This window comes from Temnothorax longispinosus, chromosome 3 (assembly GCF_030848805.1).
Source record: "Temnothorax longispinosus isolate EJ_2023e chromosome 3, Tlon_JGU_v1, whole genome shotgun sequence".
Lineage (NCBI taxonomy): Eukaryota > Metazoa > Arthropoda > Insecta > Hymenoptera > Formicidae > Temnothorax > Temnothorax longispinosus.
The window spans coordinates 10987725-11001991 of record NC_092360.1 but is presented as its reverse complement, the minus strand read 5'-3'; the positions used below and the strand labels follow the sequence as shown (position 1 = coordinate 11001991).

Genomic DNA, 14267 nt, shown 5'->3' with positions numbered 1-14267 from the left:
GAATCCGAACGCAGCCCTGGGGAGTGGGGATGTCGCGGAAGTTGAATTTTCGGCCTGCCCTCTGAGAAAATGGACGTCAACCGTTAACTACGTCCGTTTCGGTCGGTAACGTCCGTGCTATATCACTTTCTCAGAGGGCAGCATCAGAACTTACTTGACTTCCGGTGGTACGCGATGAGAATCCTCCATTTACTTTTTCGCGTTGTGTGAGGTTACGGTTCTGTTCCACGTGACATTTGAGTATTTGGATGTTTAACAGAATTAAGACTTCAAAGTAAGATTATACATCATTAAAAAAATATTTTAACAGCATATTATATTAATTCAGTATATACTTGATATATTGTAAATATACTATAAATATTTTACGTTGTATGTAATAAAATTGTCTTACATATTTTCGATTATCTAGAGCAGGATGAAGGACAATGATCTTATTGGATTTGCCGATCCAAATGCGGTCAGTGACAATGATGAGGATGACGAAATCGCTAATATTAAAAAAAAGATTTCGAAGAAATCTGGAGGGTTTCAGTCCATGGCTCTTAGTTTTTCGGTATTGAAAGGGATCCTCAAGCGCGGTTACAAAGTACCCACACCTATACAAAGAAAGGTTATTAAAGAACACTTATAGTGAATATAATCCACTTTGTAACATTCTTAATACAATAGAGCTTGATCAACATTAATGTAAAATTTATTTTTTCATAGACTATACCACTGGCTCTCGAGGGAAGAGATATAGTAGCCATGGCTAGGACCGGTAGTGGAAAGACCGCTTGCTTTTTAATCCCTCTGTTCGAAAAGCTCAAGGCGAGGCAAGCAAAGACGGGCGCACGTGCCTTGATATTATCGCCTACGCGAGAGTTGGCATTGCAGACCTTGAAGTTCATAAAGGAGTTGGGGAAGTTTACGGGATTAAAGGCAGCGGTGATACTGGGTGGCGATAGTATGGACAATCAGTTTAGTACAATTCATGGAAATCCTGACATTATCGTAGCTACCCCAGGCAGATTTCTGCATATATGCGTGGAGATGGATCTGCAATTGAAAAATGTCGAATACGTTGTCTTTGACGAAGCTGACCGGTAATAGTTCTTTTTTTTCTTATGTCATTTTTAATATTTGCGTTTGTGGTAAAGTGTTAAGCATGAAATTGCGTTGCAGATTATTTGAGATGGGTTTTGGCGAACAGATACACGAGATTGTGAACAGATTACCGGAGTCACGTCAATCGTTATTATTTTCTGCCACTTTACCTAAGATCCTAGTAGACTTTGCAAAAGCTGGCCTTAGCGATCCAATTCTACTTCGTTTGGACGTTGAGAGTAAGCTGCCTGAAGGATTGACGTTATCTTTTATTACATGCCGTCCTGAAGAGAAATTGGCCGTACTTCTTAGTTTGCTAAAAAGAATTATTAAGCCCGAGTCGCAAACAATTATATTTGCGGAAACTATGCATCACGTGGAATACATTCATCAGGTAGTCATCAATGTACACATAATGACCTAATATTCTGTTAGGTAGAGCTTTGGTAATCGATATCAATTATATAAAACAATTTTTATAGGTATTGGATAAAGCGGGTATATCTAACACCTTTATTTATTCCAATTTGGATCCTTCCGCGCGTAAAATAAACGCAGCCAAATTTCAAATTGGTAAAGTAAGGGTTCTTATAGTGACAGATGTTGCTGCTAGAGGAATAGATATACCTCATCTTGATTGTGTGATCAATTTCAATTTTCCCGCAAAATCTAAGCTCTTTGTACACAGAGTAGGTATGTTCTTTCGTAATTATTTTTAATTATTACAATTAAAACACGAAAGCGCTTGGCTGACCATAATCTATTTTGCAGGACGATGTGCTCGAGCTGGACGTGCTGGAACAGCATATAATATTGTGAGCTCAGACGAGTACCCGTATCTCTTAGATCTGCATCTTTTCCTCGGTCGGCCTTTAACAATAGTGCCGACTGCAGGAACCACGGAAAATATGGAATCCGCCGTAGGAAAATTGCCACAGGCTATGATAGAGGAAGAATTAGCCGAATTAATAAATTGGCACAATACCTCTACCGATCTGGTAAGTATACCGAGCATATCTACTTTGATATATAAATTAATATAGCTAATCCCTTTTTTTGTTGTATTAAATGAATATTTGTATCCTCAGACAAATATGCGAAAAGTATGCAACAACGCCTATCAACAATACATCAGATCGCGACCAGGCGCTTCGACGGAAAGTGTCAAAAGAATTAAAGAGCTTCGCATAAGTGAAGCCGGAATTTTACCCCAGTACTCTGACATTTCTCATACAGCTGCAGATCTAATATCCAGGATGAAAAATTACAGACCGCAGGGAGTGAGTGTCACACTTCATGTACATATTACAATTATATTTCAATTTTAATTTTAGTTATATCTTTCAATTTTAATATCCAAATCTTTCACATGTAACAGACAATATTTGAAATTGGTACGAAGACAAATTCAACGGACTATCAAGTGATGAAAGTGAAACGAATGTTTCATAAGGAGAGTATTGTTAATTTCCGCAAAAAAATGGAGGAACGTAAAACCGACAAAATCAATACGGTATCAGGTAGATATTATTATGATAGCAAGATGTACCGTATATACGTAATAATATTCATATGAAAACTTTCAATTTCCATAGAATTGTCTCAAAAAGTCAATCTGCCATCCAGTAACGCGGAAGAAATTAATGCTGCGTTTAGCACGGTGATAGTTCCAAAGAAAAGAAGCAGTGATGATTTATACAAAATTTCAAAGAAGAAAAAGCGTCTGACAAAACGGGATGAAGAATATTATATACCTTATTCCGCACCAGACAAGCATACAGAGGATGGGTAAGAATCACTCTTATACCATACTTCAGTTTTTATAGCTTGTCTTCTAATTATTATTACGAAAATATTAAAATTAACATTAACATGTATTCTAACTTTATTAAAATTAAATATATAACTTAATCATAATAATAAATATACTTAATTTTCAATTATTGTTTGTATTCGATATGTTTATTTGCCTTTCAGTTTAGCGGTTAACACATTTGCCACTGAAGCTGATAAAGCGCAACTGGAGTTAACAGCAGACAATGAAGAGGGTCGGCATCTTCAAACGCAGTTGAAGAAGTGGGATAGGAAAAAGAAGAAAATGGTTACCGTCGAGAGAGTACGTACATTAACTTATATGTACAATCTTCTATCATAAAGTATGAATTTATTTTTTACATTGTATCAACAGGATCCGAAGGCGAAAAAAATACGCACTGAATCGGGTGTATGGATACCTGCTACCTATAAAACAAATCGTTACAACGTGTGGAAGGAGAAGAGTAAGATTGATGAAGACGACAGCGAAGATGATAGTGAGGAAGAACCTACACAGACGAAAAACTGTAAGTCAACGTGATCACATTAATTATAAAATTTATACGTATTTGATTTTAATTTTATTAATTTAAATAACATGTTTAATCGATGTATCTAAAAACACTCATTATATACATTTTTCTTTTCATATTGTGCATATATTAATTCGTTCTAAATATTATAAAAATAATTGGCATACTTTATTTGCATTTCAGTACGGACTACAGCAAATACGCATTGGGCGCGGCACAATCAAAAGCTGAAAGACAAAGTTAAAGTAAAGAATGAACTGAAGAGACCCGAACAAATTTTGAAGGCACGCAAGTTGCTGGAAAGAAAACGCCAGAAAAGCGGCAGAAAAAATAAAGGCCAAAAGAATCGTAGGAAACATTAAGGAATAAGGAAACATTTTAAGATGTTTTCGATGTCCAAAATACATTATTATTATATATATTTTATATTATTGTATATACTGTCAGTTTTACGCATTGGTTTCTTTTTGTTCCATTCTTGGTATCTCTGCTAATTATCACTTTTCTTACACCATTCTCATTACTCATATTTGCCATGTAATCGACATGACCGTGTTAGAGTGAAGAAATAAGTGAAAAACAGAAGGTACTACGTATAGTAGAAATAGTTATGAATTAAAAGTATACCTTATATCAGAATATACAAATCATTTCAAATGTCCCTTAACGATCTTTTTACGATCAAGAATGTGCGATTGTAATATAGTTTCATAGTGGTAAAAGAAGGGTGAAAATTCAATACACTGAATAAAGAGCTAATATATAGCTAGATATTTTTGTTCCTCTACAATCAGTCATTGCACCAAAATCGCATTTAAAAGTATAATATTCAAAAATTTTATTAGTCAAAACATCAAGCCTATTTTTTGAAAAAATTTGTTTTCCGAGTTGTGTCATTGTTGTAGCAAATGAACAATATATATTATGCACGACACAAATACGATGCATCGTCTAAAAATAATCGCGAACAGTTCGATAATATCTCTCGAGAGCGCAGTGACCTTATAAGCAGGTGTTATGCAATTTAGGATGTTTGGCCTTGCAGCATCATCGTCACAACTGCGTCACAACTGCGTTGCGTAAGTGAGGCAGTGTGGAGTCTCCTGTAAGACGAGGTATTACGAAGACTTCGCTAAGGCTTGCCTTCGCGCGAAGCCTTAAGAAATTTCCATGTCATCGAGGTGGTGCGCAACTTCTCGCTCGCCGCGAAGGAAGAAAAAAACCTGGATCGATACGATCGTAAATCTTGTCGAGAGTTGATCGTCGGCGGAAATTTATCTCTGAACGCTCTGGGAGTATCACGGGACGGCCGCATGACACGAGGCGGAAGATCTGCGCGCATAAGCGGCTTCCGCGAGAGCAGCGTTTGGCTGCTCTCCACCCGAGAGTTATGTTAGGAAAATTTTCAGCGTATCAAACAAAGTGCCACACTCTGCAGAGATATTCTGTGAAATGTAGCGTGGAATAACAATGTAACAATGCTCTGTTTACATTATCTTATACACCTATGATATATTAATGATAACGGATTGACGTTATATCCTCCAATTATCTGAAACGTTGCGTTATCGCGCTAACTTTTTCGCCGCGTCCGTCGTGCGGCAGAATGTTTTCCCGATAATTAGAGATACCAATAAACAACATACAGGATATTTGTAATATAAAGAGGCTGCGCTATCTCTTCGCGGAGATTATATATAGAAAAAAGAAAAAAAAATTATACAATATTGCAAGTATTTGAGATATCGATCTCTGACGGGTAGTAGTCGCATTAACTATTATTAACAGTTTATTAGCGCGTATGGTCGATCGGCTTTCCCATCTGTGTCATAGTGTAAAAGCCCTTCTCCCTTTGTGCCCGTATGCCCCGTTTGTGATCTAGAAAACAACACGGTGTACGGTGTACGACGCGCGCATCGTAATTAGTAAAGCGAGGCTGCAAGCTGGAGCGCAACCGGATCCGAAGGAGACTCGAGCCGCTTCGATTTCGAATTCCCTTGAGATCACCCGATAGCTGATCTCTCTCTTTCTCCCTCTCTGTCCTTCTTTCTACCGATAGTAGACAGCCTGTACACATTTCCTTTCGCTCCCTAAATACCGTTAGGTTGTCATTCTAGGCGTTATTAGAGAAAAGGACGACTCTCGGACGTGTTTGCGTTGGTCTCTCTGTGTGATCGTCAACGTTCCTCTCTTTTCTCGACACTCGTTCCAGCTTCATCATTCTGTCGCCTTGTTTTTTCCTCTCTTTCTCTCTCTCTCTCTCTCTTTCTTTCACGGTGTGACAATCCCACTGGGCTTTTAGACGTGTCTAGCTCGTCTATTTGCCCATTTGTCTTCTTCGAGCGTAGCATGCATTCGGAGCTCGACCTTCCCCTACTCGGCGGCTTTTTAGCTCGGGACCTCGGGAGAACGAAGGAAACATCTGCCGCAACAACGCGGCCAGCCGACCCTCCGGGCCTAAAATAGAGATTATTATGATAGAGAGAGCATCTGCAGGCTGCAGCGCGAGCGCGCTCGCGGACGGAGGGACGCGGATGACTCCCTGACTCCCTCGGCGAAGTGTCGGGACTCGGGAGTCGGGAGGAAGAGAAGAAAAAAGAACAGAGAAGAGTACATCGCGCGCGCGACGGGCTGAAACTCGCTCGCCGAGGAGAGGAGAGCCGTATATTTTTGGACGTGCGTGTGTGTCGCGACGCACGGGCGCGCACACGCTCGCGTCTTCTCAATCTTCCTGCCGCGTGCGGAACGCGGCCATCGTGCATCAAGCGATTACGCACTTCGCCCGAAAGCTTCGTAGAAATTGGCACAAGGTCTCTTTTGGTCCTTCGCCTTCTCTCTCTTTTTCTCTTTCGCCCCTCTTTCTCTTTCTCTTTACATTGTCCGATCTTGAGAAGGAGCCGCGGGACACAATTCATCGCGACTCGGTCTCCGCCTCTATTATCTGCTTGGGGCATCATTTGCGAATTACGGGTATTAACGGCAGATTGCGGCGGGATTCTGTTGTGCGGGGGGTACCTACTCGGGATTTATGTAACAAAGATTTTTCGCACGTTGCGAACGAAAAGGAATGGAAGAAACATCTGCGAACGTAATATACGTGCAATATGTATTTTTCTTTATAAATATTTGCAGTGACCTCCTCATCCTCGTAAGGAATGTCACACGGCCGAGATGTTTATTCCAACATAAGCCCGTCGTATCTATTGTCATTATTATTTTAGGTCCAGGTCTGAATCCTGCATGACTGAAATGTTATTTTTCGCAATATATCCTCTATATATATTATTATTATATTCCGTATCCTATCCTATACCTACATAATATATCCCGTATATACTAGATACCGTAATACTAGATATATATGATACGAAAAGTTATTGTATATCTAGTATTCTAAAGATTTGTGTTAGTGTGATTTAAATTGATCGATTATCAATTTAATAATATAGTCACTTATTATTTACCATCAACGACTGAGCCGAAGATTTCATTGAGACAATCAACATCGTGACGGATAAAGCGCGCGGACCGCGATAATTTAACAAGTCCGAGCCCCGTATCTCCGATCCTCTCTCGCTTCCGTCCGATTACGGACGGAGCCGACGCGGACGGCGGAGGAACAAACGTAAGTACATATATTGCCCGACGTCGGTCACGTGTTAATATATTACCGTGCGCGGTGACCGGGGGATCACGTGTCGCTCCGGCCGCCCGTTATCCGCTCTCTTCCGACGTCGGTATGCGCGACATTAATTCATGCCCGCGCGAATGCACACACACACGGATGTATTCTCGTTCTTACGTCGGCGCACCAGCCGGCCGACGACGTCGTCGACGAAAACAATCGTCGGTGAAGTGGAGGGAGGAAGGTGCAGCGGCATGACAAAGGAAGTGGGCGAGATGCAGTAGTCGCCTCCGCGCGCGGTCCAGAGACCCCGTAACGAGGATCGGTAGAGCCTATAGAATTGCACCGCATATTTACGTTGTATTTCAATGGAATCTTAGGCTGAAATCATTGTTGAATTCAAGTATAACTGCAAGAATAAGAGAGGACGAAATTATTGCCGAGACACTCGAGATCCATGCGATTTTTATATCTTTTGTTATACTGCATCCCTAGATCTTTCGGAGAATGTTTTCACACGTAACACGTCTGATAAAAGACGCATGCTTTTCGACGAGTCTCTTTTCTTTCCTAGAGGAATATCAGACGTCGCGTCGTAGAATATGATTGTATGTACAATCGAAATTTTCAAGTCGGTTTGCTAAATTGCAATGTTTAAGAGAAATTTTCAAGAATGTTGGTGTCTTGAAATTTTTTTGGGGGACTTCTATATGTGCGAATTTGTCAGGATATATTTTTCCAAATCGCGTTTTCTGAATTCCTTTTTCTGAACGTATGTTTGAAATAATTAAATATTACTTAACAGCAATCACAGACATCGCTGCATGATATTATCCGTGTTTATTTTCTTTCCAGCTCTCCTCCTTTCTCCTTTCTCTTTAGCGTTTTCTCTCCGCCACGGGCGGCACCCTCGCCCTCGTTATTTCGCTCAAGGTCCCGCGATTCGTTATTACGCCTCTGGGAGGTAATGTCCTCCGCAATTCACGAGCCGGCTCCGTCACTAACGAGAGCAGATTTCAATGAATTCAATCTAATTTCTAAGAGAGGGAGAAGGAAAGACGGAGGGAGACCGTCAGCAACACGATGATTTCGTTCTATTTTAAACAGGCGTCACGCTTTTTGTAGCCTTCCGCTTGAGTCAGAATAATAATGACGTATCGCGTATAATAATAGACCCTTTGTATTCTGGAATGCGCCGGAAGTCCCTGAACTCATCGCGAACCGGGGAACTTCGTTAACGCGAGGAATTTCGTTTTCTAGGACTTTTTAAAATGCGTTTAAGGATGCGTTCTTCATCTTGAGCGTCTCTCACTTGATCGAAAAAACAAATGCCAATTTTTAAAACGTGACCTGGCATTACTTTTTAGTACGTATTATAGTTATTGAAGCGTGTTAAAGAAAATGAAGTAACAAAGCTATTCTGGCAATTTCTGCACAATATAGACTTATAGACGACAATACGTCTTAATTTCTTCAATCTTTCAAACGATGAGCGAAAGAATGAACTTCGGTAGATAGACGTTTCTGGAACAGAAGAGATATATTAATCAAAGGCGGAGCACAAGATGGCGGACTACTTGCAGGTCCGTGTCTGAACAATGTTGCTCGAAATAAACCTCTTTGTAGCAACCGTCCGTGCCCAAAAGGCGAACAAAAATGACGTAAGTCAGAAAGGCTTGTCGCACAGGACAGTTCACAGACCGCCCTTGCGCCGGTCCATTACTTTGTCGTTGCACTTGGCGCAGGGTCAAGTCTGGGTCTGACTCTCGCGCGATGATCGACGACTGCAAACGACTTGTGTTACAAGCACGTCGAATTCTCGAGAATTCACGTACATTTCATACCGTGTGGCATTCCCGTTTAGAGAGGTTTTAAATTAGCGACGAGATCAAGAGGAAGGATTTGCCGAGTTAGAGGAGGATTTAGAAGAAACACGAAAAGCGATCTAGGTGAATCATGACTCAGATGAGTATTCCGGAAGAGACTGCGATTTTTGCCAGATAATCGCGCAAATTAGCGACAAACAGGCAAATGGGAACGTAATATTCGGATCCGTTAGATAATTTCTCAGTGAGCAAAATGTTAGCGGTAGGTATGCTAGCCGTTTGCCAGCAGATTATTCGAGCAGAATATCACGGCAGATTGGCATCAACCGCGTCCGCATTAAACTCATGTTCCAATGAAGTCTGTCGACATAATCTGACAGCAGACCGCCAGCAGAAACTGGGCAGAATCTATCCTTTCGCAATCATTCAAATGGAACATATCATTTTAATAGGTATACAAAACGACAGATTCTACTGGCAATCCGCCACTACATTCTGTTAGTAAACTCTGTTATATTTCGCCGGCAAAACTTGCAGCAGACACATCGCAAAACTTATGTTTTCGACAGATTTGGCTATCTGGGTCAGTAATCCGTCGCCACGAACAACGGCCTGACCGAAATGCCGGCGATGCCCCGTCATCGTCAGCGGTGATTCTCGAAAGTTTCTCGCGAGAGCTAAAGTGGAAGTTGATTAGAAAGAAAAAAAAAGAAAAGGAAAAGAAACACGAGCGACAGGAGAGACGCGATAGAAAAAAGAGTTATATACTGCATCCTACAGAAAGGGGACGGACGTCCGTGAAGGGGGGAAGCTCATTACGTTCGGCATTCGTTTACGTGTCGTGTGCCGGTCGATGACGTATCGTTCTACGTTCGCCGAGATATAAGCCCGTCGCAGGTAGAAAGCGTGGAGCATTCCAGGAAGTCGCACGGCCGGTTCTTCGCATCTCTCTGTCGGGATTCACGGCCGGGTTACGCCATACCAGACGAAAAAAACAGACTTACGCGTATCTCGTAAATACGCGCGGCTTGTATCGTTCCGAAAACTCGCCGATAACCCGATGACGTCACAACGATGCCGTTAAAATTCTTAAATTCCCATCCACTTGGGATGAGACGGCCGAAGAGTGACACTACGGTTTTAAGTAGCACTGTAGCAGTAATGTGTTGTAAAAGGCATTTGCTTTTCTAGGACGAGCCCTCTAAAGATCAGAGAAAATGCGCAATTATTAATCCATTAAGTATCATCGTGATTGCATTAATTTATAATAAACGCAGATGCACGATTCTTCTCTTCCATTCCCCCTTCTGCTCCTTTTTCATTCTGGAGATCTTAAAATCATAAAACGAAGAATGTACGATACTTTTTGCAGAAGATACGCCGCGGTCTTTGGGTTTAATTTAACGACTCGCGCGCCAGAAGGTAAGTAGTCATGAATATGTACGGCAGACGGGCAAGAAACAATCGTGAATATATAATTACGTGACGTGCGCTTGTGATAGAATAGAAAGTAGTTAAGTAGGCAATAGAATTTGCCGCGGGGTAATTGGGAGCAATAAATAGAAGCAGCAATGCAATAAACGCGGTATTAATAATAGAATTAACAGTCTTCCATTCTTTCTTTCCTTTCAATTACCTCGCGGGCAAGGCTACAAAACAGCTGCGGGATAAAACAATAATGTCGTGTTAATCGTGTTATTCGTCCACCAATCCGCAGATAATCAAGTGGATGCACGCGAGCAAAACAATTACATACATATATGTTTGAATTAAATTAAGCTAATTTGAAACAATTTATATATAATTGACATGAGACTTTGGGGATAGTTTATTTTATAATTTTCTGTCACATTTGTTCTGATGTATATTGTATGAATATATTTTAATACACGAGGGTGTATGTAATTTAATTATTCAAACGACACGGCATATAATTAAAATATTCTATCGTGTATCCTGAAATTACAGATCGTGTAAAACGAGCTTGAATTTATTATTCGACTTCATCTCGCTTGAGTTTAATCTAAATAAATGTTTCGCGTTATTTTGTTTGCATTTGTTTGCGAATATAAACGCGTTTAATTAACAGTCAAAACAAATAGTACTAATTAAAATGTATTATATACTGTATCACACTGTATTATATACCATTTCTATTATGTAATCTTATGTCACACATACTACAACAATCCACGTAAAGTGACAAACGCTGGTCTTGGAATAAAAAAAAAAAAAGAAAGCATTAGGAATAGCGCTGGAACGGACAGGTTTACGCCGCTCTCGATACAGGCGCGTTACATATCGATTTAGCGCGATCACGGGCGAAATGAGTCATCAGCCGGAGTCAAGCGCGCGAACCCCTACGATCGAAAACCCATTAGTTCCGCGGTATATACAAAGCGTGTGATATCGCGCGCGCGATAGTGTTTACGTCGTCGCATAGGCATGCATGACTGTTTCGAGTTCCAAACAGCACACGCGTCATATAATCCGGTGGCGACGCGCGCGCGTCATAGCTCCCCGAATCGCGGCCGGTACGGCGCGGCGATTTAAAATCCACTTCTGCAATCGACGCGGAATGCGAATCCTATACGGATGTTCATAGAGGGGGGAAAAAGCGAAACACGTTTCTCCTGCGATCCGCGATCGTTTGCAATTACAATATATGTATATTGCGCAGATATAATATATATTATAATTTTGTGTGTGTGTGCGCTGGAGTGGGCTATTTTTGTCGATGCTTTAATAAGTGCTCCGCTCGCACACATTCACACATGTGCACGCACATTTTTTTCGACGATTCGCTTGAGCGCGCAAAACACAAGATTCACCTTTGACGCAAACAAAATGTTGCTCTAATTTTTGCACGTGGAAAACGAGAGAAATCAAACAAAGTGACACTAACGTGTATTTTAAACATGCTGCATTTTGAGGGACCCCTTAAACTCTTCTAAAAAAAAAAAAGAAATAACTAATCCCGAAAGGAAGTCGACCACGTTCATCGCGGTATGGTGAACGCGTTTAATTACCCGTGAAATATACGTCGTACATTTTCGTTGAGGGGAAACTGATTCCAGCGACGACCTGAAGATCGATTTTCGAGCAACAACGCGCTGCAAAAAATCCGAGATCTTTACATATGTCTTGTATGTTTCGCATCTCGCATCGCGTATGCATTCTTTCGCATATGAGTCACCGATAACTCAACGATATAATTTATGGCACCGACCCCGGCGTACGCGCGGGGTACGGAACCTCCGTCGGTCTGCCCTGTATTGCGAAATTTTGCCAGGCACGGAGTCGAGCAGCGACGCGGCGCCGTTGTCCCGGGCTGACGGACGGACGGAGGCTGGAGGTGGAGGGTGGTGGAGAGGGGGGGGGGTGGTTGGGCGAAGAAAAAGCAAAAGGCCCGTTGTTGTTCGAAAGCAAAGCGTAGCATGCGGATCCGCGCGCGTCACAACGCGCGCGGTGTTGCGTTTGGAGCAGCGCTGGTACCCTAATGCCTCTAACCGCGCTTGGCCTCCGGCCACCCCGCTACGTCAGGCCGCGTACGTCGTCGCCGGGTACAGCTGCACTCGCGGTCGTGGCGGTCGTGCGACCTTTCCCTCCCATCCCCCACCATTCTCGAGTAGCACCGTCCGGTGCCAACCTAAGCGCGGACGCCTATATGCTTTATGGCGGGGCCCGTGGATCGTTCAGTGCCCGACACTGGGAACCGTCACCCTTGGCAAAAAAAGGAAGTCGAAAGGTCCTTGCTGCACTCCCTGCGCTTTAAATGAAACAGACGTACAACTAAACGCTGAAAAGAAAAAGGAGAAAAGATGGAGAATTTAGCTACAGCGGACGAACAATAAATATAAAGAAATGTTACGAAACGTTCCACAAAAATAGTTTGCTTATCAAGTTTTGAAGATACAATAAAAGTTCTTTAAAACACGAATATATAGCGAAACGAGCGGACCGAAAGAGCGTTCATTTTTAGCTTTAACCCTTTCGAGACTCCGCACATATGTATTATGTATCATCAAAGTTAAATTCAGGACTAAAGTTTTATTTGACATTTAAAATTGGTTTTTACATGTAAGGATGTAAGGTTTCGGAAATGTATCGTTACATCTTTCAGTTGAAGAAAATCAGAAGAATACGTACAATACAGAAAAGAATTTATAAAGTTTTGTTTTAATCTCGTATTGGTATTCTAGCTGTATCGTATATGTTTATCTCTCCGAGGACGCGCGATACGAATCTAGATCGCTGATTGTGTAAATTCAACGTTTATGAGACAAGTTAATTTCGAGACGATCACATTTCAGAAGGCGTTCATCGTTAATGTTATCGTTACGGTTACAAATCGACGTTTCTGTTTTTCGATCGCGTTTCGAGATATAAAATTTCCGCTCCGCGTCTTTTCGCCACAAAGTACAAAGGCGAGCGCCAATTAAGAATTAAGCTGAGCCTTCTCGAGACGTATAACTGCATCACGATGGTTTTCTTATCTTCGATGCTGTCATCCCGTTCGGTTGATAGCGTCGGCTTACATTTCAGCACCGTCAATAACACACCGAGTCTCTCGACGCCGAACAATGCCGGAGTAGAGTGACAATGAGATGAAACGCTGTCAATACGCTAATGAGTATTGCCAGCGCTATGATATAATGGCCGTCGCCGCGGACGTATGTATGCCTCCCGAGAAGGCGATAAAATCACACGTTATTGCATAAGAGAAGCTTCAATAGAATCGTTATGTCTCTCTCTTTCTTTCCCTCTTTCTTTAGGATCATTTAAATTTACAGCGGTTGGAGTCCGGATCGTGAATGCGTACGCGAGCGATATAATTGATTAGAGTATCTATGGAATTTTGACGCGCGTCGAAAGTGACTCGGATCGGCTCTCGACAGAAACGAAAAACATCCGAATCCGCGACAGATTTATCGAATCACGTGGATGTTAAACACGCGCATGAATCGAGTCGAGCGTTTCCACGTCAAACGAAACGGCAATACATTTCGTTATCAGTGGATTTCGTTTTAAGACGGAGGCGGATGAGTCACTCGGATCTCATTTGGATGAATTAAATTTAAACATGAGCTAATTTTGAAACATTCCTTGGGATTCACATATCTGTATCTTGGTTATACGAGATTTATCTCAATCTTGCGTAAGGAAATAACCATAAACAAAACTTGTATTAAATCCGAAAGGAATCCAGTAGAATAAGAATCGATAAGAATGCCATTATCTGCCTTTATCGGCAGATAATTCCTAAAACGTCTTATCGTCTTTTCTTTATCTCTCCGATGAAGCGAGTTATTGTTTTGTAATATCCGCGTTGAGATCCGAAGGCGTTTCTCGTCAAACGCGCGCGTCAATGGAAACGCT

General features: G+C 41.6%; 1 protein-coding gene across 1 annotated transcript; it reads left to right on the top strand.

The window, feature by feature from the left end:
* Positions 1-161: 161 nt before the first annotated feature.
* On the top strand, positions 162-4208 carry LOC139809850 (ATP-dependent RNA helicase DDX54). The gene is made up of 12 exons (XM_071773083.1): positions 162-274; positions 413-613; positions 712-1088; positions 1168-1483; positions 1572-1782; positions 1861-2087; positions 2178-2369; positions 2468-2609; positions 2685-2877; positions 3067-3205; positions 3278-3431; positions 3621-4208. Exons 2-12 carry the CDS (start codon positions 419-421, stop codon positions 3797-3799), a joined length of 2325 nt encoding a protein of 774 aa, XP_071629184.1. The 5' UTR covers positions 162-274; positions 413-418; the 3' UTR covers positions 3800-4208.
* The last annotated feature ends 10059 nt before the right edge of the window (positions 4209-14267 follow it).

Excerpts from the sequence above, each read along its gene's own strand:
- LOC139809850 (XM_071773083.1), top strand. The coding sequence starts at position 419 with ATGAAGGACAATGATCTTATTGGATTTGCCGATCCAAATGCGGTCAGT. Across the intron at positions 1,484-1,571 it reads ACGTGGAATACATTCATCAG|GTATTGGATAAAGCGGGTAT; the intron begins GTAGTCATCAAT and ends CAATTTTTATAG. Across the intron at positions 2,088-2,177 it reads ACAATACCTCTACCGATCTG|ACAAATATGCGAAAAGTATG; the intron begins GTAAGTATACCG and ends TTGTATCCTCAG.